Genomic DNA, 22,595 nt, shown 5'->3' with positions numbered 1-22,595 from the left:
AGAATAGCACTGTAGAGGGGAGCGAATAATCTCTCACAGAAGCGCATACATGAATGTGTGCGTACATGTCTTGAAAGAGTAGCGAAGAATGGAGCTGCCTCGAAAATTCCAAGTATTGGTGCGGTAGTCACTGAGCTGACTGTTTCTCTCGGATGACTCATATTTGTGTTGCACGTCAAGTGACCGCATGAGATAAGCTCATTTTCGATACTGATACATATTAGACACGAATCATCTTTTGAAGAAAGTTAAATTTATGTTGGAAGATGGAAGAAGAAACGGCAAATCGCCCAAAATGGTTATTGGAATTAGAAAATCGTAAACGGAAGGTAATTGTAATTGTCTTTTTTTTTTTTAACAAGATTTTCACTACAAGTAGGAAAGGAATATGTATACAAAATTAGGATTTAAATTTAATTGATCACTATGTCTTTGTTATTCAGCCACGTTTAGCACATGAAGCTGGTGCTGGTGCATCATGCATGAATTGTAACTCTGCATGTCCTGGTCTTGATCTGCATTTTTGGCGAAAAATTTGCAAAAATTGCAAATGTGGCCGAGATGATCATGATGTCAATGATGATGAATTTCCACAATTTGATCTGCTGTTTGGACCAAGTGGAAAATTTAAAAAGAAGACCATGCGTAAGTAGTATGATATACATAGATTATGATTTTATAAATATAGAATATGATTTTATATATGTATATTTTTTATATATATAATTTATATGTATATATGTATATATATATATATATATATATGTATATATATATATATATATATATATGTATATATATATATATATATGTATATATATATATATATATATATGTATATATATATATATATGTATATATATATATATATGTATATATATATATATATATATATATATATATATGTATATAACTATTTCTAAATTTAACTTTTAGGTTTACAAGTAAATAATAAGAAACAAAATGAAGGTGAAACTACATTTGAATGGATACCACCAGATACAACTGAAGAACTCGCTGTGGATTATATGAAAGCTTTGCCTGTAGAGAAATTACCAATTAAAGGATCTGCTGGTGCTGCTTTAAGGAGGCAATTATTACAGAAACAGTTACCACTTCATGATATTGATCATAAAGTTTGTGATGAACTAAGTGAACAAGAACAGAAACAATTTGAAAAATATTTAGAGAATATAAAAAAATATGTAGGACAAGGCAAAGTAATGAAGGTAAGTTATACATCGATAATATAATAAGTTATACATCGATATACATTGTTAACATAATATACATTGTTAAATTGTGATTTATTATTAAGATCATAAACATATGTACTAACAATAAGATTAAAATCATAAACATATATGATTTATTTAAAACATTTAAAATATTTCTATTGTTAACATATTTCGTGACATTGTACAAAATTTAGTTTATGCAATGACAATATGCATTATCTTCTAAAAATTTCAACAATTGTATGATTTTTAGCTTCATTATATTACAGAACATATTAATAGATTAATTTCTAGGTGATGCTACTGTGTTGTTTTGTTCTACAAAAAGTTCTTTAAAAAGTACTGTTGCACTTAACTAAAAAATTTAATTAATATTTTGTTAATTTTACATATCTATTAAAGCATAATAGTAATTAGAAATCTTATATATGAAAATATTAATTATAGATAATTAAAATACTTTCTTCTCAGAACTAAATTATGTATAAAAATGTACATAAAAATCTTTTAGAGTATTTTATACGCATTGTACATACATATATAACTATATAACTTTTATGTATATAGTTATGTTATTTCATGAAAAATTTATAAGTAATAATATACAAATTATGTTATTTTCAGATGTTAGGTGCCCGCCCATTCGATCGTTCTTTGATGACACCTATCAATGCATCTGATATGCAACATTTCAGTCCTCAACATAAATCTTATATACTTTCACCTGGTGTTCAATTACGTACACCGAGTAGCTTTGCCGTGAAAAGCCCATGTGCAAAACAGCCATATGAAGTTCAAAATAAGCAGGATACTATGACCATAAATGACAATAAGATAGCCAATGTAGAAGCATGTAATTGTTCACTAGTTAATGTGTCTTCCAATAATAATATCGCAAAATCAGAACTAATTGGAGGGAAATTGATTAATGAGCATTCTCAATATGCGGGTGATACTACGTCGATAAACGAAAGAGCTGTAAACGGTAAAGTAATTAATTCTTCGATTCCTGCGCATCTTGCTGAGCAAGAAATCGTACCCGCTCGTGAGATGTATACTTCTAAAAATTATATACCCTACGGAGGGAACGCATTGAAAGATGCTTTAGAGGGGCATAGAGAAATGATGAATAATATTAAACCGTGCATTACGCATTTGGAAGCTATTAACAGTGAAGCAGCCTCTATGGCGGAATCCATATTGGCGGACGCTCTTCTTCCACCTAGTTCAATACATGCTAATGATATTATCGGAAGTACATTGGATGAAAAAAGCCTGATGTTTATAAGAGAAAAGCTTGCCGATAAGTATAATGCGACGGAAAATTCGATGATGCATACTGTTCCTAAAACATCTCGATTATTAGACACGAATGATATATTACGCAGCAACGAGTCTAAGGAGAATAATAATAATTCCGCAAATATTAATAAAGATGCAGAGAGAACAGCTATTATAACTGCTATAAAAAACCCTGCAGGAACTCTACTGGAAAAGGCAGAGGTTAACAATATTGTAAACACTCCTTTAGAAGCAGAAAGGAAGATGTACAAACTTCCATCTCAAATAATTGAATCGCTTGCTTTACCTGTTAGAACGAGTCAGAAACTGGCGAAAAATAATTTGTCAACGATAGAGGAATCTAAAACTATAAAAGAAAGTGCCATGGATCCCTTACTGAATAAATACTCTTCTCTAGATCCTACTCTTCCCATATTGAATTCATCATTGCAAACTAATTCGCAATGTCCTGTTAATGCCAGTCCGTTGCAAGCCGAATTGAATAGCTCGGTCCTGCAACCAACCATTATACATTCTGAACAGTTGCAAAAGCAAATATTCCCTCATATTGTCGGAAATTTCAACGAACAATCAAACACACCACACATAGAGCATTTAAAAGATAGTGTAAAGGATTTAAAGATTGATTCAACGAAGCTGCACAAGTGCGAAAAGTGCCATGAAGATATACGCGTCGGTGATGTAATTGTAACTGCGGAAAAGGCTAACAATGCATCCTGGCATCCTGGTTGTTTCGTTTGCTCGGTGTGCAACGAATTGTTGGTGGACCTTGTATACTTTTATTATAAGAATAAATTATATTGTGGAAGAGATTTGGCTGCATTTTTGGGAATTGTCCGATGTTTCGCATGCGACGAGGTATGTGTAATGCACATGTTACTATACGTATATCTTTTTTTAATTACAAATCTTTTGAATAATTTTGTGTCAACTGTCTCTTGGTAAAATATGTCAAGGAAGAAATTTATTTTGAATTTCTTAATTCTTAATATCATTAATATCATATGTATTTATATAAAAATAAAAGGTTAAAATTTTAATTAATTGTCACAAAGTTTATTTGAAATTAATTGAAGAATATGATTGATCTATTTATTCTTTTAAGAAGTTTACTATTCGAAAAGCTTTTTATTTCTAATTGCAATCAACTAACTCAAAAACTATGGATATCTCGACATTCTTATAAAAAAAAAAAATGTGACATTTTGTAAAGATTTTGCAAAAAATTTACAGTTTAGAAAAAAGATTTTAAGAAAGTATATTTTAATGAGAAATATATAAAGATGTTTTTTATCAAGCCACGTTAGAAAGAAATGATTAAAGTGAAAATTTAATTAACCCCTTTTTTTTACTTCTATTTGTTGCAGTTAATTTTTGTACGAGAATATACAGTTGCAGAAGGACATAATTATCATGTAAAACATTTCTGTTGTTGGGATTGTGATATGCCATTAGCTGGACAACAATATATTACTGAAAATGATCGTCCATTATGTCTTCCTTGTTATCAAAAATCATATGCAAAAACATGTGCCGCTTGCAATATAGTGATTGCTGCTGATCAAGAAGGTGTAGCTATAAAAAATTTAAACTTTCATGCAACTGAAGCCTGCTTTTGTTGCTATAGCTGTAACAAGAACTTACTAAATGGTAGAATAGCGATAAAAGAAGACAAATTATTCTGCAGTAAAGAATGTATCGCAAAATTCCTCAATCGATAAAATATATGTATATATAAATAAAAAAATCTATTACTATTTTTGATATGTATTTTTTCATTGTAAGAACAAAATATATATTTATATATAAAATTATTTAAAAACTCTAATATACAATGTTATAAATGCGTAAGTTTTAATTAACTCTCAATAGTTATTCACAAAGCTTATAATAATAGATAAGCCTCGTCTATATGCTAATAAACAAGTTGAAACATAAATACACATAAACATCTGTTTTTCTTTCTTTAATGCATCAAGATTATTTCATTATATAAGCTCTATGTAGTTATTGAAATGATTAATGAAAAAATTATATAAGAAATAATTAAAATATACATATTGTAACGAACATTTATAATGTACATATTAATACTATGCTCATACAAGAGATATACACACACATACGCGCGCGCGCACATGTATATGTGATACATAAATTGATATAATAAATGCATTTATTTATCCACTACAGATTTTGCTGCAAATTATATTGTTTTTTAATAAAATTGCTATGATTTTAAAATAAATAATAGTTTTACAACAATTTAATCCTTTTGCACCTTAAAAGCTTATAGTTGTTTTCTTTACACGTAATTACACGTGAAGAAGCATTATTATAGCAGCTTGTTAAAGTAATTTTTGCTATATAGAACACTATACAGAGTTGCAAAGATTTTCGTTGTCTATTTAAATATTACAATAATCTGTAAAATTATTAAGTAAATTTTAGGTCATTATTTTAATTTGTATGTAAAAAAATATTTTAATTTGTGCGATAAAATGACACACTTTAATTCACATAAAAAAAGTATCTCAAATAAAATAATGTGTTTTGCTAAACTATATAGTAGCAGAGTGCTCTTCATTAAAATATATATATTTTTGAAGATAGAAAAATAGAAATAGAAATTTATGATAAATATTTTGAATGTTGTATTCTATATTCTATAGAAACTGGGCTATATATGTTTTTAACATTAATTGAAACTGTGTATATATAAACTTAATGAAAAAAATTATGTTACATGATAATTATTTATATATTTAATGCACTTACATATTATAGATTAATTCTTAGTATCTTAAAATATATTGTATTAATCTATTCATTTAAGCAAAACACATCTATCTTACAACAATTTGACAATACTAATTTCTTTGTTTGTTTCATTTATAATGCTCTCTTTACATTCCTGAATATTAAATTTTTTAATTATTTTCATACCAAATGTATGTGTTAGAAGCTTACATAAATTGTATTTTTCTTCATGATTAATAATTTACCTCAATTATGAGTAGAAATAACAAGTCAATATATTAAAAATGAGTCTTCTTTGTGTTTCCAATTAATATCATGTATAAACTATACAATAATTCATTGAAGAAGAAAACTAGAAAGACTGTAAGAATAATTAATAATTATGATATATGAAAATATGTGAATAATATTGGAAAATTTTGTATATGCATGTATGTGCTACCATATGCCTATGCACATATATAATTTAGATATTTACATTTGTGGATCTCTTGCCTTGTTATTCTGAATCACTATCAACAATGGTTTGAATACGTTTGCGAGCTTCTCGATATCGTTGCGGTGAATCTGGGGATGTTGATTTTTTGTTCATATTTCTTCTTGCGCGTGTAACACGTCCTAGAAATATAAATTTAATCTCTATAATATATACGATAAAATAAATTAATATAGTTAGGATAAAATAAATTCGTAATAAACCTTTATATAATGCTTTATATAAAGCTTAATATTAACCTTCAGATATAATGTTGGATACATCTAATTCGGATACTTCTTGCATTTTTTCCTTCTTTTTTTTCACTCGTTTACATTTTTCCAATGATGGTCTGCCACTAATACCATTTTCTTCTAACAATTCCTTTAGGCGCTTAATTCTTGCAGAATTATTCTTACAATCAGTCCAAACGTCGGTATAAGATTTTATTCTTATACCAGCAGCCTTTATATATTTTTTCAATTTTTGTATTTGCTCGTTGTTGTCTGGTTTCTAAAATAATTTAATATTGCATGATATGTTTAAATATACTTATTACATAGATATTTATATAATACAAATTAATATCTGTAGTAAGAAATTGTTGCTTACAGAATTACTACGTTTTGTCCTTCTATTTTTCAAAAATTTTTTCTCATCTTCAGAATTATTATTGCTTTCACTTGCTGAAGAACCCTTTTCTGATAATTCTTCATCCGTTTCGTTTTTAGTTTTTCTTACTTTATTAGTTTTCTCTGTTGAAGTCACACTTTCATCATCAGATATGTGTTCAGTATTCTTCTTGTAAGAATATTTCTTTACACCTCGTCCTCTTTTTGATTCTGCAGAGCGTTTCGTTTTCTTAGTTATTGGAGATTTTTTCATCTTCTTTTTAGTGCGTGGACTGTAATCTTCATCAGAATTATTATTTTGACTGTCCTCAGACTCAGAAGTTTTCAATTTACTGAAACTTGTTCGCGGTCCTCTTTTTGCCTTTTTCTCTGATTTAGTCTCTGATGTGTTAGTGGCTTCTTGCGAATCAGACTTTTCTGCCTCTGACATACTACATTCCAGTTCTGATTCATTTGGTTCAGCTTTAACGATTATCGTCTTCGGGCGTGGCTTTATTTCTTTCTCGTCTTCACTCTCGGAACTCGCTTCTTTATCACTCGCACATTCTACTGAAAGCTCCAATCCATCTACTACTTCTGTATCCACAGTTCGATTTTTCGTAATACGTTTCTTTTTTATTCCATCTTTTTCACTTTCTTTTGTTTTGTCTGCTTTATTAATTTCCTCATTACTTTCTTTTTCTTTTCCCTGATTATTAAAAATAGATATTACATTTATAATAAATTTATTAAATTTCTCTTTTTTTTTTAAATATAATAAATATATAAAAATTATCAATTTTTACATATTAAAGCATTTTAATATATATAAATCTTATTTTTAATTTTACTTTAATGTCAAGATATTAACAATTTAGTTCAATTTTAGAGAAAAAGTTTAATCTCAAGAATAAATATATTTAAGATACATTATTTAAAACAGTATGTAAAAAATCTATATAGAAACAAATAAAATGACATAAATTAAATAAAATTATCTCAATTAATATAAGTTATTTACCTCTTTTTCAATATTTTTTGTACTTTTATCCATATCCATAGAATCATCCTTGTCTAAAAGACTCTCCTTTCCATTTTTCTGTTTGATTTCTTTATTATTTTGTTTTTCTTTATCCTTCTCATCTATGTTAGATAAAAATTTTTCATGTACATTTTGTTCGCTTTCTGAACATATTGTATTTTCCTCTTTTGCATATTCATCTGTACCATTTTTATCTAAGATAGTCTCGACGTTATCATTTTTAAATATTTCTGACTGTTCACTGTAGAGGTTTCGTTGTTTCTTAGTAAATAAATTTTTTGCTTCATCTTCAGAATCTTCTTCTCGTGGTCTCTTCTTTATCATTACATCTGTAGAATCTGAAGATAGCTCTAATTTATCCATGTCTCCTTCCTCAAAATCTGCCATTTTTAACAATAATCTAAGACAAATATGTATATTTTATTAATAGATATTACAAAAAAAATAAATATTAAAACACAATAATAACAGAAAACATAACGCAAAAGAAAAATAATGTTAAATCAATTACATTAAACTTATATAACGTTCGCAAAAAATTACATAAGAATAAGTAAAAAAAATTTACCAAAATATTTCGCAATAATGTGTAAAACACATTTCAATGACGCTAATTATTTCAAGCACACATTATTTCGACATATTTTGATAATATGATTTTTCTCGTATTAAATAACATATCGAATTTTGAAGACATATAAAAAAAAGAAAAATACGAAGAAAATTGTAGATACATAGAAAATGCGTAGCTGCTAATAACCTACGCACAATCACCTGTACATGCATAAGAATTAATAGAGATTAATAGCCCAATTAATTTTTCTACGTAAATCGTGATATTTCTGCAAAATATAATTATAGGCAATAAATATGCGCATAATTACCTTAAATATTTATCACGTAGCTGTCACGACTTCGCGATATGTTTGCGCGGTAAAATCCTCTGCAATAACAACGCAACGGCCAGTACCGGCTCTTGGCTATTGGCTGATATTTTTGTTCATAAGAAACAAACATTCAAGAAAGTATGAACTCTTGCACACAGGATACGCGTGCCAAAAAGCGACGATAGCCAATCAACCTTTCGCTCTTACGGACGAGCTACAAATCGATTGGCTATTGCGTCGCTTTTTGACATGCGCAACGTGTTGACGCGTCCTGTTCTCAAGAGCCTTAAAATTCGTATCAGACTATACAGCGACTAAATAGAAAGCACCCTATATGTATATACACATGACCTTCGTTTTGGTTTCGTTAGGTTAGGTTCAGTGACATCTGTTTATTTGTCACGATGCTAGTTGTCTCAACATATTTTTTAAGATATTTATTTGTATGCAGACACGATATGCGGATAAACATTCTCATCGAAATGATGAAATTATGTTAAGTATCATAGCACTATGCCTCAAAAAGTAATGAATTCAATGTTCGACGAACAGAAAAATGCTAGGTAATTTTTGGGGTTTTCTGCCAATTTAATTCTTTTGTAACATTATGAACAAATATAATATATATAGTAATTAATTTGAGAAATATAATCAATAGTTAATATTTTTATATAAACCAACTATTTTTTTGTATAAACCTTATATAAACATTTTATTAAATTAAGTGTGTGATTAATACATGATGGAAAATTTATCTCAATAATAAGATAAATTTTCAGGCAGCTGATCTATCAGCGTGGAAGGGAAAGTTCTCCACATTATGTATTTTTACATTCGGATGACGAAAGTAGTACGGATGAGGAAAATATCTCTTTACAAATTATTAAACAATCCACATCATCACGTCGTAAAATTGAGGTGATCAATATACAAATAAAACCTGAAGACACCTTGCAAGCATTGGCTCTTCGATATAGATGTACAGTACGTAGAAAATTTGGTCCAAAATATAGCATAAAACAATTTACAGCTTTGTGCTAATTTCTTTTATAATGTTGCATAATTTTAGATATCTGAATTGAAACGAATTAATAAAATTGACAAAGAAAATGAGATATATGCAAAGCCTTATATCAAGGTTCCTGTACAACCATTTTCTATTTTAACTGAGACATTACCTGAAAACCAAGGTAAGAATATTAATATTATATCTGCAGAAAGTCAACAAAAATTATCTGCAAAAAAGGAAGAACAATTAATAGACTTTGGGACTATATCAACCACAGAATCCTCAACGACAGAAATTAATACTATTATATTAAATTCAGTATGTGAACCTTTATCATCCTATAATAGTGCCAATTCCTTTGAAGTTCCACACACAGAACATGATCGATTACTTGATGATACAGAAAATACCGAAATAGAAGAATCTTGTGAAACAAATATATTTAAATGTTCTGGAGACAATTGGGGATTGTCTTGGATGCAGCTTCTTGTATTCTCATTATTGTTGAGTTTTGCAGGTCCTATTATTATATACATACTTTATGTAGCTGAATATTCAACAAAAGGAAATATGACCATAAGTAATTAATATTTTGCGTAAAAAATATATATAGATATAGGTATAAACTAGAAAGGGAATATATATATATTTTTTTTTATGTAGATATAATTTCTGTATATTTTGGAACTAAACACTTGATGATTTAATTACTACAGATATAATAATTTAATATAATCATGATAAATTTAGAGACATCTCTTCATTAAGATTTTATTTGTATAACTGGAATTGTACATATAATTGTATATACTTTTATATTTAAAAGTATACTTTTTCTTATTCTCTTGTATAACAAAAATAGTTTAGTCTCAGAGTAGTAGTTTTTATACCGAGTGAGATTTTTTATTGAAAATATTATAGAAATGGCTCAAATATAAATGAGATTTTTCCTGTAAAAATTTTGTATACAAGTCTCATTTTTACTTGAACCATTCATGTATATTAGATATAATTCTATATCAGAGATACAACTATTATTAACAGATTTAGATAACAGATTCTAATATAATTTAACGAAATAACTAAATTATTATTTTTTATCTAAGAAAAATTTTTAGCTTGTTATATTATCAAGCATAATTGTGATAAACTTTTGACATAATAATTAATTTAATAAAATTGATTAAATCCTACATATTGATAGAGAATAATATAGAAAATATAATTTATAAGTCTATATATTTTTTATAATATAAGGTACTTGCTGATGTTTTTGTAATTCTTCGAATTGTCTGTTAATCTAAAATGTTAGATTTTTCATATTTTTAATACGATCAAAAATATTTATTTGATAGCATATTATGAATTTGAAAAATAGCAATATAATATTAAGTATGTATTACTATATATATGTATGAGATATCAATTTTTCTATTAAGTTGTAATCTCATTTCTAGTACGATTTTAATTTTAACAAATTGTATATTGTCTTTCTTTAAAACTAATTTGTATTACTAAATAATACGACAATAATATTTGCTAAATACTGTATAAAAGTATCATTTTTTGTATATTAAATGCTTCTCGAGTGTTCCAGATTGTTAAAATGTTTTAAAAAATTGTTATGTCGTTATTTCACATTATTCATAATTTTCTTTATCAACTATATTTATACTACATTTGTAACATCCTTTTATAAATTCAAGCATATTAATAAAATTTTTTAATTGTTGAAATTTCTATAACTGGAATTTATGATTAATTATAATATTAATTGATAAAATCTCCATAAATATATCAACTCTTTCCTTTCTAAAAAATATATAAATAAATGTAACATCCATCAATTGAAAAAAATTTACTCTTTTTTTATGATATATATAAAGATGTATTTAAAAAAAACCATACACTAGATTATGAAAAAGTATATGCTTAATAATATTAAAAATATTAAAAAATAATAAATTGCATCACAATCAACATTTTTATAGAAATTTTATTTTTCTCTCATTTTAGCAGATTTTGAATATGAATTACAATACACAAACGTGTACAATTCTTGTAACTGCATTTGGTTGTAATGTTTTACAATTTTTTCCTTCACATCCTTACACTTGGCAATCTGTAATAATTAAAGTAACAATAATACAAAAGACGTTTTATACATTATAAATTCTACTTTGAAAAAGTAAACGCAAAAATATTCAGTGTGTGAGAATATATTCTTCAACATATATTCAGAAGACCGTCGTTGTTATCATCATGTAAATCTTTTTTAATTTAATTATATCAACAAAATATTACATAAGTAATATTATGAACTAAAAAGATAGAATTATCACAAACCTTGATTGAGAAAGAGAGATATTTAAAATTTCTTGAAACTTTTCTTTGATCCTGTTCCTTTGGAAACTTTCAATACATTAAATCTTACTGTCTTACTCAAAGGTCTGCATTCACCAATGGTGACCACATCACCAATTTCTACATCCCTGAAATTTAATTTATTAAGTTTGTAAATATTAATTGTGATTAATTGTTTTATCTTTGTTTTTATTATTATTTTGTCAGATCCAGATAATTCTTCAAATTGTATTATTTGTCAGTAGACCATCGTGATATAAATTATCATCATATAAAATAAAAATCAGCAAAAGTTTAACATTTTTGAAAAAAGAAAAAAAAAGAAAAAAGCAAATTATTTCATTATACCTGAAGCAAGGACTAAGATGGACACTCATATTACGATGACGTTTCTCAAAACGGTTGTACTTCCTAATGTAATGTAAATAATCCCTGCGTATAACAATAGTACGTTGCATCTTCATCTTTTGTACAACACCAGTGAGGATACGCCCTCTAATCGACACATTGCCTGTAAATGGGCATTTCTTATCGATATAAGTTCCTTCAAGGGCCTGTAAAGATTAAACCAACAGAATACATGAAATATTTTGTATATCTTTAACTATTAAAACAACTAAATATATAATTACTCAGTATGTGTGAGAATATAGAATAATCTTCAATTAATTTTCAGAAGACCGTCGTAATTTATCATCATGTTAGATATTTTAGTTATATTTGCAATAATAATAATAACATTAATGTTATAAATTAGATTTATTAAATAATTAATTATAAAATAGTTTGCAATATATATACACTATGATAAAAACAATCTTACTTCGCAAAACTCATTTTTTTTAAGATTATTACAATGATACAAATAGAAATGGAAACATTACAAGTAAATTACTGAGGTATACCACTGTGAATTAAAATACAGATTTATACTCACTTCGCGAGGCGTCTTGAAACCGAGGCCGACATTGCGACTGTATCTCATGGGCTTCCTACGCTTTGGGCCCAGACCTTTCTTACGATTAAGAAAGATCGTGGGCTGTTTTTGAAACGCACGCTCGCTCTGCAAACGAAGCCATACATATTACGCATTCCTTTCATGACATCGGAATTTCAATATCGGGACACGCGTGTACGACATAACCACGTGCTAAGCTTACGACTGTAACCTCTCGATTACACTTTGATCTACGAGCTTGTTCCTTGCATATGCTTATGCTAAACGTTAACTGTCGCGAGAATATAGCATGCTTTCGCAAAATAACGCCGTAACACGTGATACATTTCATTTATTAACTCTTACAGTATCGCACACATACCTGATCAGCCATCTTGCTCAGAGAGTGAAAGACTGAAAGACCGATGTAAATCGGAAATGACGCGGATCTCGACTTTAGCGACACCACGCTCGCAGTGCAACCAACATACGAAATACATACATATTTTTCGAGAGAGCACAACGTGCGATAGTCCACGATAGACGTGCAGGTAAACCGTCGTTTTATAATTAATTATACCGATCACACTATTTATAATAATTTATTTGTTTGGAATCACTTCCAGTGAATTTATTTTATAACTTTTCGAATTTGACTTTTATGTTATGTTAAATAACAGCACTATTTGATTTATGTACTTATTTTCAGGTCCGATACTACGGTTGCCTCCCCTTTCGATACTTTTTGAAAATTACAATGTCGCTTTTCGCGGTTAATCGCGTCGCGGCAGAGGTGAGAAGTAATATTTAAATATCATTTATTTTTCGGGATCGTTAATAAACAATAGTTTCAAAGCGAATTTTGCGCGAAAAGTTATCCCAAGAGTGTCCGTCGTAATAAATCATCGTATAAACATATGTAGTACGCAATGTTGTGTCCCGATATCGTTTGCGATCGAGAATCAATTTCTGCACGAAATCAACCGCCCTCGCATATATCTCACGCTGAAAGGGGACAAAAATGGGACCTGCACACCACTGGGGAATCATATATAACTTCTTTATTTTCTCAAAGTGAGTACATATAAAGATTGCTTGCTTAAAACGCTGCAATTAATTAGTCATATAAATTATAAATTGAAAGGTCTGATGACACACCACGCATATTACATATATATTTATATTTACATTATACATATATCTATATCTATATTATATATTGTCAACATATACACATTATGAAATGCAGATATATAAAAATACATTATATCTGTATATTCATATGATTTGAAAAAAACACAATCCATTATACATTTCAGTATAAATAATAAAACTGATTACAATTGTCTAGAAAATAAAGAGTACAAAAACAAAAATCTTTTGCGAAATGAAATTTTTTTATAGCATTGTGTTTTTTATAAGTTGTTCCTTCATCGGTATTGGTACGATGGTATTGGTATATAGTAGAATTGGCGCACAATCAAAAAGTTTCCTTATAGTTTTTTTGAGCTGCATAATAATTTCCATTTCATTCGAAGATACCACTATTCGAAGAAACAGTTTGCAAGAATTGCATTGCATTGAAATAAGAGATTTCTTTTTGCCATATCTGAAAATAGGTGAACCAGATAATATGCAAAAAGAATAGAATAATCACGTCTCTCTATCGATTTTATTAAAATATGTTTAATCATAGTATATAATTTATCAATAATTATACGAATAACTTACGACACAACTTTCTCTGTCGTTTCGAAACAAAAAGGGCACATATTAGAAATGTCGATAATCTCAGTCGGAATATCCTTATTGATATTCAGGATATCCTCGATATTCTCGATATTTATATCCTTGATATTCATTTGTAGTTTCTAAAATATACATACCTGATTATAGTTTGATTTTCTTCGATTGAATCTATTGATTGATTCTTGATTCGCGATGTAAACAAAAATAAGTAAGTTGAAATCTAACAGCAAAGTTACTTTACTGCGATTAAAAAATTTTTTTGTTGTTTACACATTTCTAATTCTCGTTAATATAATATAATATAATTATTGTATAATTATCTAACGAGTACAAATATATATATATATATATATATATATATATATATATATATATATATATATATATATTGATAATAAACAGAACAGATTGTCACAGAATAGATAGATATATCAATAAAATCTATTATTATTAAAATAATTGAATTTATTTTGCAATAGAAAGAAATATCGAGTAATTATTATAGTTTTAGTTCTTTAATTTTATTTAAAAGATATTACTCAGATAGCAAAAGTAGTTATGTTGACGTTGTAAAGAATTAGTGTTTTTAATGTCTATTTGACATCAAAAAGACTACTTTTAACGTTAAAATGACTATTTTTATTACCTGGATAATTAATGTACATATATTTATTTTAATAATAATGTAATTTATTAAAATTAAAATGTTAATTTTTTTGAAAAAAAATAAGCAAAACTATATATTTAATTCCAAAGTCAAAATGTATGAACGTATAAAGTCGTTTCAAGTAATTATTATATCAAAATAATCAATTTTTAAACAGTGCATGTGAGAGTGGTTTAAATAAGTAAATTTTTGTTAAATTAATTAACCATGATTTAATAATTATTAGATTATACAGAAACAATTAGTATAATAAATTGAATTGATGACACTGTTTTATGTGTGATGTTTAAAAAATGTTAAAATTAACACGTTATAATAAATCAAGTGGAATCTTTTTGTATTTCTTATTTGCTATTTAAAAATAAATCTCGCACATAAAAAATTATTGCAAATATTTTTCGTAAAAATGTATTTTACATAATTATTAATGAATATATTTGTATTAATTCAATAATATTTTTAATAGAATTAAGAAAATAAGATAAAAATAAAAAAATTTAATATAAAAAAAATATAAGAGAAAGAGAGAAAGAAAGGGGGAGGAAGAGAGATAATGGTTTTACTCATAATAGTTTATCGAAAATTACTTTAAATGACAAGAAATTGAAATTGATGACATGTTATAACGTGTATAGTAAATACATTGTGTATTGTATAAGCATTGTTATACATCAATATCGATTTTTTCATATGGTGTCAAAACTAGAGCGGAATTTTTCAATCACCGATTGTTTCCAAAAAGTCTCTCTAAATATTTGCAAATATTTGTAAATAATTGTTTTTTATACAAAAAGTTTTTTCTCGTAACATCTTAATAAAAAAAAATTTAAGTTTTGCGTCTGTAAAGTCTGAATTATAAAAAATTGTGTTCTCGTAAAGTTAAACCGATAAAACTTTTTTTTTTACGTTTATTGCATTGGCCCGGTAAATTCACCCTTGCAAATAATCGGATTCAAATTCCGTCTGCAGGAGAGTGTAGTGACTTGTAACAAAATAACTCTGGCTGGCTGAAGAGCAATACATTGCGGTTGCATTGTTCTGCGGTTGCCCGCGCCAGGCGCAAATAATTTCAGCTTTTACGATCTTTCGACGTGACAAGTGCGAAAATATTACTGGCTGTATCGTATGCAAGTTTTTGCTGTATTATTCGTATAAAACGCGTAGGCATAGCCACGTACAAATAAGAACGTAATAGTTTATATTTGCGGATATTACGACTACCTATACTCTCCTATTTTGGTTTTTGTGTGATTAATGTGAAATTCAATGAAAAACAATATCTTTGTATTTATGACTCACGTCTGTGCTTTTTTTAATTTCAAATTTTTTATTTTATATATTTTATTTTGTTTTTTTTACTTTATATTTATGGAAAAGACAAAGAAGTTGTGCCTATTAAATTTTATATCAAGAGATACATTGAACAAACAAATGCAATATTAATTCATACTAGGAATTATTTCATAGATACTCACGTATAGCCATTAGTTTCTTTTATTTTTTCATAAAAGAAAAATTTGTCTAAAGATATTTTCCGTTTCATTCTCTTCCGGTTCTCCTAACAATTTAACCAGACATTCATATGTCACTGGAGAGTTCTTTCGACAACAGTACCATTTCTACAATATACACGATATTATAATTTTTACATGTAATTTCATATACATATCTTTTTTCTTTTATATAGTATAAAAAAAATAAGTTATTTTTACATTTATATATAAATATATTGTATATTAAAATAGCAAAAATTGATAAAAGAATTAATAGTTTTCGAGATATATTATTGTTGCGCTTTTTGATTGATTTTAATTAATTTTGATATTTATTTTCCTATTGTCACTCAATTATAAGCATTTGCGCAAAAAAATATGACATTTGTTTAAAAGGTAATATATTAACTTTAATATCGAGCTAAGAATATAGAATACAAGGAATTGAAAAATAGCGACAACAGTTCTGGTTTATATGGCGAAACGCAAATTAATTATCGTAGGTATATCTCGTAAGTGCACACCAGTACTGCCAGATTAAGCCAATACGAGATTCTTAGGAGCAATTATCGCGCGATTATTAGTGAAGTAATTGCGTGAACAAGTCAACAGAGCCCGAAGCGTATTTTCTACGAGTTCTCGCGAAGACTATATACTCTCAGGATCTATAAAGTCCGACGATATTCGATTATAAACCACATCCGTGCGTACGCACTTTAATTGTTACTAACAACGTCCTTCTTTGGATATAATTCGCGTCCGTTAAGATTCTTTGCTGTCCTTTCTCACGGAGAACCCGCATTACTTTGCCGCTGCGTTTTTTGCTTCAATTAAGATTTCATTACTTGCGCGATAACGAAATGAATGCATCAATATTTATTATTCGCATAAATCAAAACAATTCTCTGGAGAAAATAATGACGTGGTTTGCAAAATTCTACATCTATAAATAAATGTGCAAGAAACACGTTTTATGAGATGACAAAGATAACAGATTAAAAAATATGCATTATCTGTTATTAATTTATATTTGTATTATTAATAAATAGTACATATATATGTTTTCATTTTAGGATTATTATATTATGTTACGTTTATTTAATTGAAACATTATTATTATTTTGTATTGCAATGTAAAGAATATTTATGAATTAAATGAATTAAATTATACAGATATATTAATATTTCAGTAATATTTGAAAATATATATCGTTACTTTAACTACTCGCGTAAAATAGATTTTGACTGAATAAATTATGTAAAGTATGCGAATATAAAAATTTTGTGAGATTCTTATTTTATTATTTATTAATTGTGAGATATCATGCATTTTCTGTTACAATTATTTGGTTCGAATTATCTATTATTTTGTCCTTTTAATTCGAAAATGACTGGCATATTATACTTAAATAGGCGAAAAATTTATATCTCGCGATGTGAAATATATTTGACAATTTACAATCCTATTTCTTTTTATTTGTACTTTAAATAAATATATTATATGAAATATATATTTTGGTAATAATCGTCGCCGCGATAAATAGTAGTCTTATTTATCGTTTATTGTTATTAATTAATCGCACGCGCTGATAATTGTTAATTATAATAATTATAATTATAGTTGTGTTTCTTGATACTTTTCGCGATTTCGTCTCAAAAGATAATACGACGATATATAAAATAGCTCTCGCCGTTCTCAAGTCTTGCCGCGTGAATTTCAACAGAACGACTGTCGTTGCACGTAAACATACACCATAGAAAATAAGCGTTGAATTTTCTGTGACGTATAACGTGCTATTATAAATATACATAGATGTATAATATTCTCTAATTAAATCTACTTTTTTCTCCATTATTACGTTCTTTTACAATATAAACGTTGCGGTGATACCGCGTTTTGTTAACATGCTTTTAAAAAGGAGAAATCTATTTTAGAATATTCGATACATTTGCGAAAAATAATTAGCTTTTTATTGAGGATAGTAGAGTAATAGAGATGAAGAAAAGAAGAAAAAGAGTTGAAAGAATTGAACAGATTTTTTCCCCGCGTTTTTTATGTTTACTTTTAATTATAAAACTATACAACTATAATTTATTTTTGAAATATAAAAATGAATTTAATAGAAATATATTTTGCAAATATATAGATAACAAAACCAGTATATACCTTGCAAATTAATATTATAATACATTATAATTATAATTATTTATAATATATTATAATAATTTATGAAGTGAGAAAATGGATAAAATTTATCATTTTTTACTGATAGGTACTTTACATTCTCTAATTTAAGGTAAAACTTAGTTCTCTATGCACAGATTGCTGAAAACCTATTAAATTAAATCAAATTCTTTATGAATATATTTATAATTCAATTTTGTAGAAATAATTTTTAATTTAAACTCTTTAATGTAAACTTTTTCTTATAATCAATTAACAGAGATATCATCATGTACTTTTTAAACAAGTTACACATAATTGTTCCATTTTTTATTTGATTTAAAATAGAGATATGCGATTAAATCGTTCAGTTCTTTTTGATACTTGAGAATAGCATTCTAATATTACGCAAAGTCGTACCTATCATAGCTAATTAATCTAGTGTTCAAGTCTTGACGTTGAGAATCACGCGTATGATTAACAAACACTTTCGATTAGGAACTAATTCTGCCTTTATAAGGCGCACAGTTAAGTAATAGCAAGAAGTTATTAACATTCTTACGATTTTTCAACAACCACTAAGCGCGCGGCCCGTTCTATTTCATTGATAGCAATGATTCATGTCTCGCGATAACTAATATTGCGTACGGTAATTAAAGATCCACGAGGTCGTAACGCGAATCCGTCATTGCCGTCATTTACCAATGGATGATCTGCTAGCGCAGGAAGAAACATCTCGCTCTCGAGATCACCTGTAATTAACTGTGATTGAACTTTCATTGCTCATTGAGCACCGCGCTGAAGTTACTCGTCTCTCGTATTTACGCGTGCCTGTGTGTGTGTGTGTGTGTGTGTGTGTGTGTGTGCGTGTGTGTGTGTGTGTGTGTGTGTGTGTGTGTGTGTGTGTTGTGTGTGTGTGCATAAGATTGTGTTTATTTTACTTAACAGCGATCACGATAGGCGTGAGTCATGCATTTTATGCAGTCGCGAAAATTCAAGAATAATTTCTTTAAAATTACAAAAACCCTTTTTTTCCACAAGCACTTTACAATAAGAGACAGAATTGATTACAGTTGTATATTAAATATGCTGCATAGAATGGAAATTAAATTCGTCGCGGACCGGTTGTCGAGGAAAGCAGGTTTTTACGAGGTACTTAAGTGTACCTAATTAAATAAATCTCTGTACCGCGCAAACGGTCGACTTTATTTCATTATTCATGCAAAGAGTACATGTGCGAAGGATGCGGGTATTATCGAGGAATTTTGACGTATCTTGAATTGAAATAAATAAATGCCTTTTAATTTTAACGACTGGTATTTCATTAGCTTCTAGTATTTACATCAGAACAGGGAGTTACTGCGGATTCCGTATATGGTCGACCATCACCGTCGTTGTCTTTGATTAGTCGACATGTTCCATCAATCTCCCCGATAATTAATGGTTCGTGTAAGCTGCAATCTTTATGGTTACACTGCGTAACGCGACAACTCTCATTTTAAAACGCACTGGACTGTCGACATGTAATCGCGGAAACGAGCACTTTCGTGCCGAAGACCATCTGATTGACATTTAGAACACGATATCAATTTCATTAATACTACTATTAATTCTTATGCTTTCTTGTTTAAAAAAAAACTGAAATAATTAATTATTAAATTTACAAAATTGATTGATAGTTTTCGGTCGATTAATTTAAAATTTGTACTTCTGATCATACAAGCTAATTCAGCTCTAATCTAAGACCTTTATTACTTCATCCAATTTCAATTAAGACCAAAATAACGGATATTATGTATGATTAAGTAATGGGTTCTAAGGAAAATACACTTTTACGTCGATACAGCGTAATGTACGTAAATCACCCTTCCGTTCGCGGTCAAGTAACAAGAAATAATTATTATCGACACGTACGTGCTCTCATTTCGTTTCTGAGGCTACCGGAGACCGGCAGCTCACCACGGAAAAATGCGCGTCCGCAGACTCATCGTACGCTCCGTTACACGATCGCTCATCTTTTTCGTGCCCATCCGTGTAACCGGTCTTACGTCACAGAGGAGGCGGTACGTCTTCCGCGAGCGGAATTACGAGCTATACGTGCAAACGTGACACGCGGGCTACACTCCGTCGTTTTGTACGAGATGCTCTCTTTCCGCGAGGGAATCCTCTTCTTTCATTTCCTTGAAACATTGTGCGTCTCCGTATTATGCAGGAAATTTAATTTTCGACGATATTGACAACGATGACGAAAAGTTCTTCCGTGAATCGATGACTCGATTATGTCGTGCCCTTTTAAAGGAATATTAAAGCCGAAGAGAACGGGAAAATATACTTGTTTCCGGAGCTTGATTTCTATAGAAGCCTGTAATTAATAGTAACAGACGCGCCAGGAATAGCAACAACATGATGCCTACTTATAGACAAGAAGAGAGGAAAGGGGAGAGAAGAAGGGGGAGAGGGAGTAAGATCGATGGGACAACGATAATTTAATATAGATTTTTTGCGACTGACACTAGGGACATGTTAGTCGATATCACATTAATAAAACTTATTCTTTTGTTCTTAAGTTCATGCTAAGTTATTATTAAAACTCTCATCGGGGAAATGTCAATTTAAATTTATCTAATATAAATTAATTGACAATAATGTAGAATTATCTGATAAATAAATAATGTTCGCGAATTTTGCTTGAGCAATATGTGCCCCAAAAAATTCACATAAATAAATACCGAATACAAATCCGCCATTAATTATTATTGTATATCGTTGCGATTTTTAAATTACGAGAAATTCAAAACTGTCACAGACTAACGATACAAAATTGAACCATTTGTGCGCATCAGATTTGCGCAAGTTAAACAAACCGACTATTTAGCATTAGTACACTTCTTTTTTTTTCTACACTATTGGCGAATCGGCGAAATAATTTTGTCTAGGTAATTTTACCATATACTGCGGGTACTTTAACCTCCGGGTAAACTCCGTATATCTTGCGGTTAAAATTATGCGGGACTGGATATACCGGCTATACACGAGTGTGAGAACGTCAGTGGCAACGAGTAAATGATAGTGTCAATGTCTGTTAGAAATGCTACTAATTGTAAGCTAAAGCGCTTACGCATGTTTGCATTAATTATTGTATATAATATTATTCGCGACAACTATAAGCATTCCTCTCTTTCCTTTTTCTTTCCCTCTTGATTAGTAATATGTTCAAAACGTGAAAACTTTAAGGCAAGGCATAATACTTCAGTCCAAAATTATAAATCATATATATATTTCATAATCTCTATATTTCTTGTCTTTGGGAAAATTTTCAAGTATACTTTTATATTAATTTATATTGATTTTTTAATTAAATTATGTTAACTCATATTAATTTCTAATTAAGTTATTTGATATTTTAATTAATAATTCGGAAAGATATTAGCAGGTTTTTTTTTTTTTTATAGAGACAGTGAAATGAAAGAAAAAGTAAGTATAATTGTTGGGCAATAAATGAATGTTCAAGAAACGTTTTGTCGTCGCACGCTAATTAAAGAAGTAGATGATACACGGCGATACGCTTGTTGCCACGCATCAGGCCGCAGATCTTTCGCGATGATTTCAAGGTAGACTGTGTATATATTTTATACGATGGGACAGGAAGTCTCATTGTCGACGCGTAACGTAAGCGAAAGAGAGCAAGAAACATGGTTTCCTTTGGGTACCAGACATTGCACGTGAGCGACAGAATGTTGTAAAATATATCTCCAGAGCGAGATACATGACAAACAGGTTTCTCCATAGCGTTGTATAGTGTTAAGAAGCCATTGAAGCGAGCGGTACCAAGTTCCTATGGCAGGTGATAACACGGCTTGAGAAGATCCTATCGAGAATGCTGCCGAGTTACGCGGA

General features: G+C 28.7%; 4 protein-coding genes across 5 annotated transcripts; 2 read left to right on the top strand and 2 right to left on the bottom strand.

Annotated features, from left to right (window-relative positions):
• The first annotated feature begins 98 nt into the window (after positions 1 to 98).
• On the top strand, positions 99 to 4,758 carry Tes (testin LIM domain protein). Its single transcript, XM_072898969.1, has 5 exons — positions 99 to 329; positions 444 to 645; positions 937 to 1,229; positions 1,863 to 3,398; positions 3,908 to 4,758. Exons 1-5 carry the CDS (start codon positions 267 to 269, stop codon positions 4,259 to 4,261), a joined length of 2,448 nt encoding a protein of 815 aa, XP_072755070.1. The 5' UTR covers positions 99 to 266; the 3' UTR covers positions 4,262 to 4,758.
• Positions 4,759 to 5,406: 648 nt separating this feature from the next.
• LOC140669286 (uncharacterized) lies at positions 5,407 to 8,462 on the bottom strand. 2 transcript variants are annotated; one of them, XM_072898971.1, is made up of 6 exons: positions 8,313 to 8,462; positions 7,408 to 7,828; positions 6,388 to 7,095; positions 6,036 to 6,288; positions 5,779 to 5,918; positions 5,407 to 5,661 (listed from the first exon to the last, which is right to left on the bottom strand). In XM_072898971.1, the coding sequence occupies exons 2-5, from the start codon at positions 7,813 to 7,815 to the stop codon at positions 5,800 to 5,802; spliced, it is 1,488 nt and encodes a 495-aa protein (XP_072755072.1). In that variant the 5' UTR covers positions 7,816 to 7,828; positions 8,313 to 8,462; the 3' UTR covers positions 5,407 to 5,661; positions 5,779 to 5,799. The 2 variants fall into 2 exon arrangements, with proteins under 2 accessions (XP_072755072.1, XP_072755073.1); XM_072898972.1 differs by lacking the exon at positions 5,407 to 5,661 and having other exon boundaries at positions 5,671 to 5,918.
• A 185-nt stretch (positions 8,463 to 8,647) lies between these two features.
• Positions 8,648 to 10,343, top strand: LOC140669287 (lysM and putative peptidoglycan-binding domain-containing protein 4). The gene is made up of 3 exons (XM_072898973.1): positions 8,648 to 8,878; positions 9,095 to 9,299; positions 9,385 to 10,343. The coding sequence occupies exons 1-3, from the start codon at positions 8,829 to 8,831 to the stop codon at positions 9,910 to 9,912; spliced, it is 783 nt and encodes a 260-aa protein (XP_072755074.1). The 5' UTR covers positions 8,648 to 8,828; the 3' UTR covers positions 9,913 to 10,343.
• A 959-nt stretch (positions 10,344 to 11,302) lies between these two features.
• Rps11 (ribosomal protein S11) lies at positions 11,303 to 13,099 on the bottom strand. Its single transcript, XM_072898794.1, has 5 exons — positions 13,008 to 13,099; positions 12,626 to 12,751; positions 12,037 to 12,242; positions 11,671 to 11,816; positions 11,303 to 11,446 (listed from the first exon to the last, which is right to left on the bottom strand). Exons 1-4 carry the CDS (start codon positions 13,017 to 13,019, stop codon positions 11,693 to 11,695), a joined length of 468 nt encoding a protein of 155 aa, XP_072754895.1. The 5' UTR covers positions 13,020 to 13,099; the 3' UTR covers positions 11,303 to 11,446; positions 11,671 to 11,692.
• Between the last annotated feature and the right edge of the window lie 9,496 nt (positions 13,100 to 22,595).

Source organism: Anoplolepis gracilipes, chromosome 9, assembly GCF_047496725.1.
Source record: "Anoplolepis gracilipes chromosome 9, ASM4749672v1, whole genome shotgun sequence".
NCBI classification, from domain to species: Eukaryota; Metazoa; Arthropoda; class Insecta; order Hymenoptera; family Formicidae; genus Anoplolepis; species Anoplolepis gracilipes.
The sequence above is the reverse complement of the archived record's forward strand: the minus strand, read 5'-3'. Positions and strand labels throughout refer to the sequence as shown.

Coding starts and splice junctions, on each gene's coding strand:
- Tes (XM_072898969.1), top strand. CDS start 267: ATGGAAGAAGAAACGGCAAATCGCCCAAAATGGTTATTGGAATTAGAA. Junction 646..936: donor ATTTAAAAAGAAGACCATGC/GTAAGTAGTATG, acceptor TTTAACTTTTAG/GTTTACAAGTAAATAATAAG. Junction 1,230..1,862: donor GACAAGGCAAAGTAATGAAG/GTAAGTTATACA, acceptor TGTTATTTTCAG/ATGTTAGGTGCCCGCCCATT.
- LOC140669286 (XM_072898971.1), bottom strand. CDS start 7,815: ATGGCAGATTTTGAGGAAGGAGACATGGATAAATTAGAGCTATCTTCA. Junction 7,096..7,407: donor CAAAAAATATTGAAAAAGAG/GTAAATAACTTA, acceptor TTTAATAATCAG/GGAAAAGAAAAAGAAAGTAA. Junction 5,919..6,035: donor ATCCAACATTATATCTGAAG/GTTAATATTAAG, acceptor TTATATTTCTAG/GACGTGTTACACGCGCAAGA.
- LOC140669287 (XM_072898973.1), top strand. CDS start 8,829: ATGCCTCAAAAAGTAATGAATTCAATGTTCGACGAACAGAAAAATGCT. Junction 8,879..9,094: donor GACGAACAGAAAAATGCTAG/GTAATTTTTGGG, acceptor ATAAATTTTCAG/GCAGCTGATCTATCAGCGTG. Junction 9,300..9,384: donor CTCTTCGATATAGATGTACA/GTACGTAGAAAA, acceptor GCATAATTTTAG/ATATCTGAATTGAAACGAAT.
- Rps11 (XM_072898794.1), bottom strand. Junction 12,243..12,625: donor GTTTCAAGACGCCTCGCGAA/GTGAGTATAAAT, acceptor TAATCTTTACAG/GCCCTTGAAGGAACTTATAT. Junction 11,817..12,036: donor CATCTTAGTCCTTGCTTCAG/GTATAATGAAAT, acceptor ATTAAATTTCAG/GGATGTAGAAATTGGTGATG.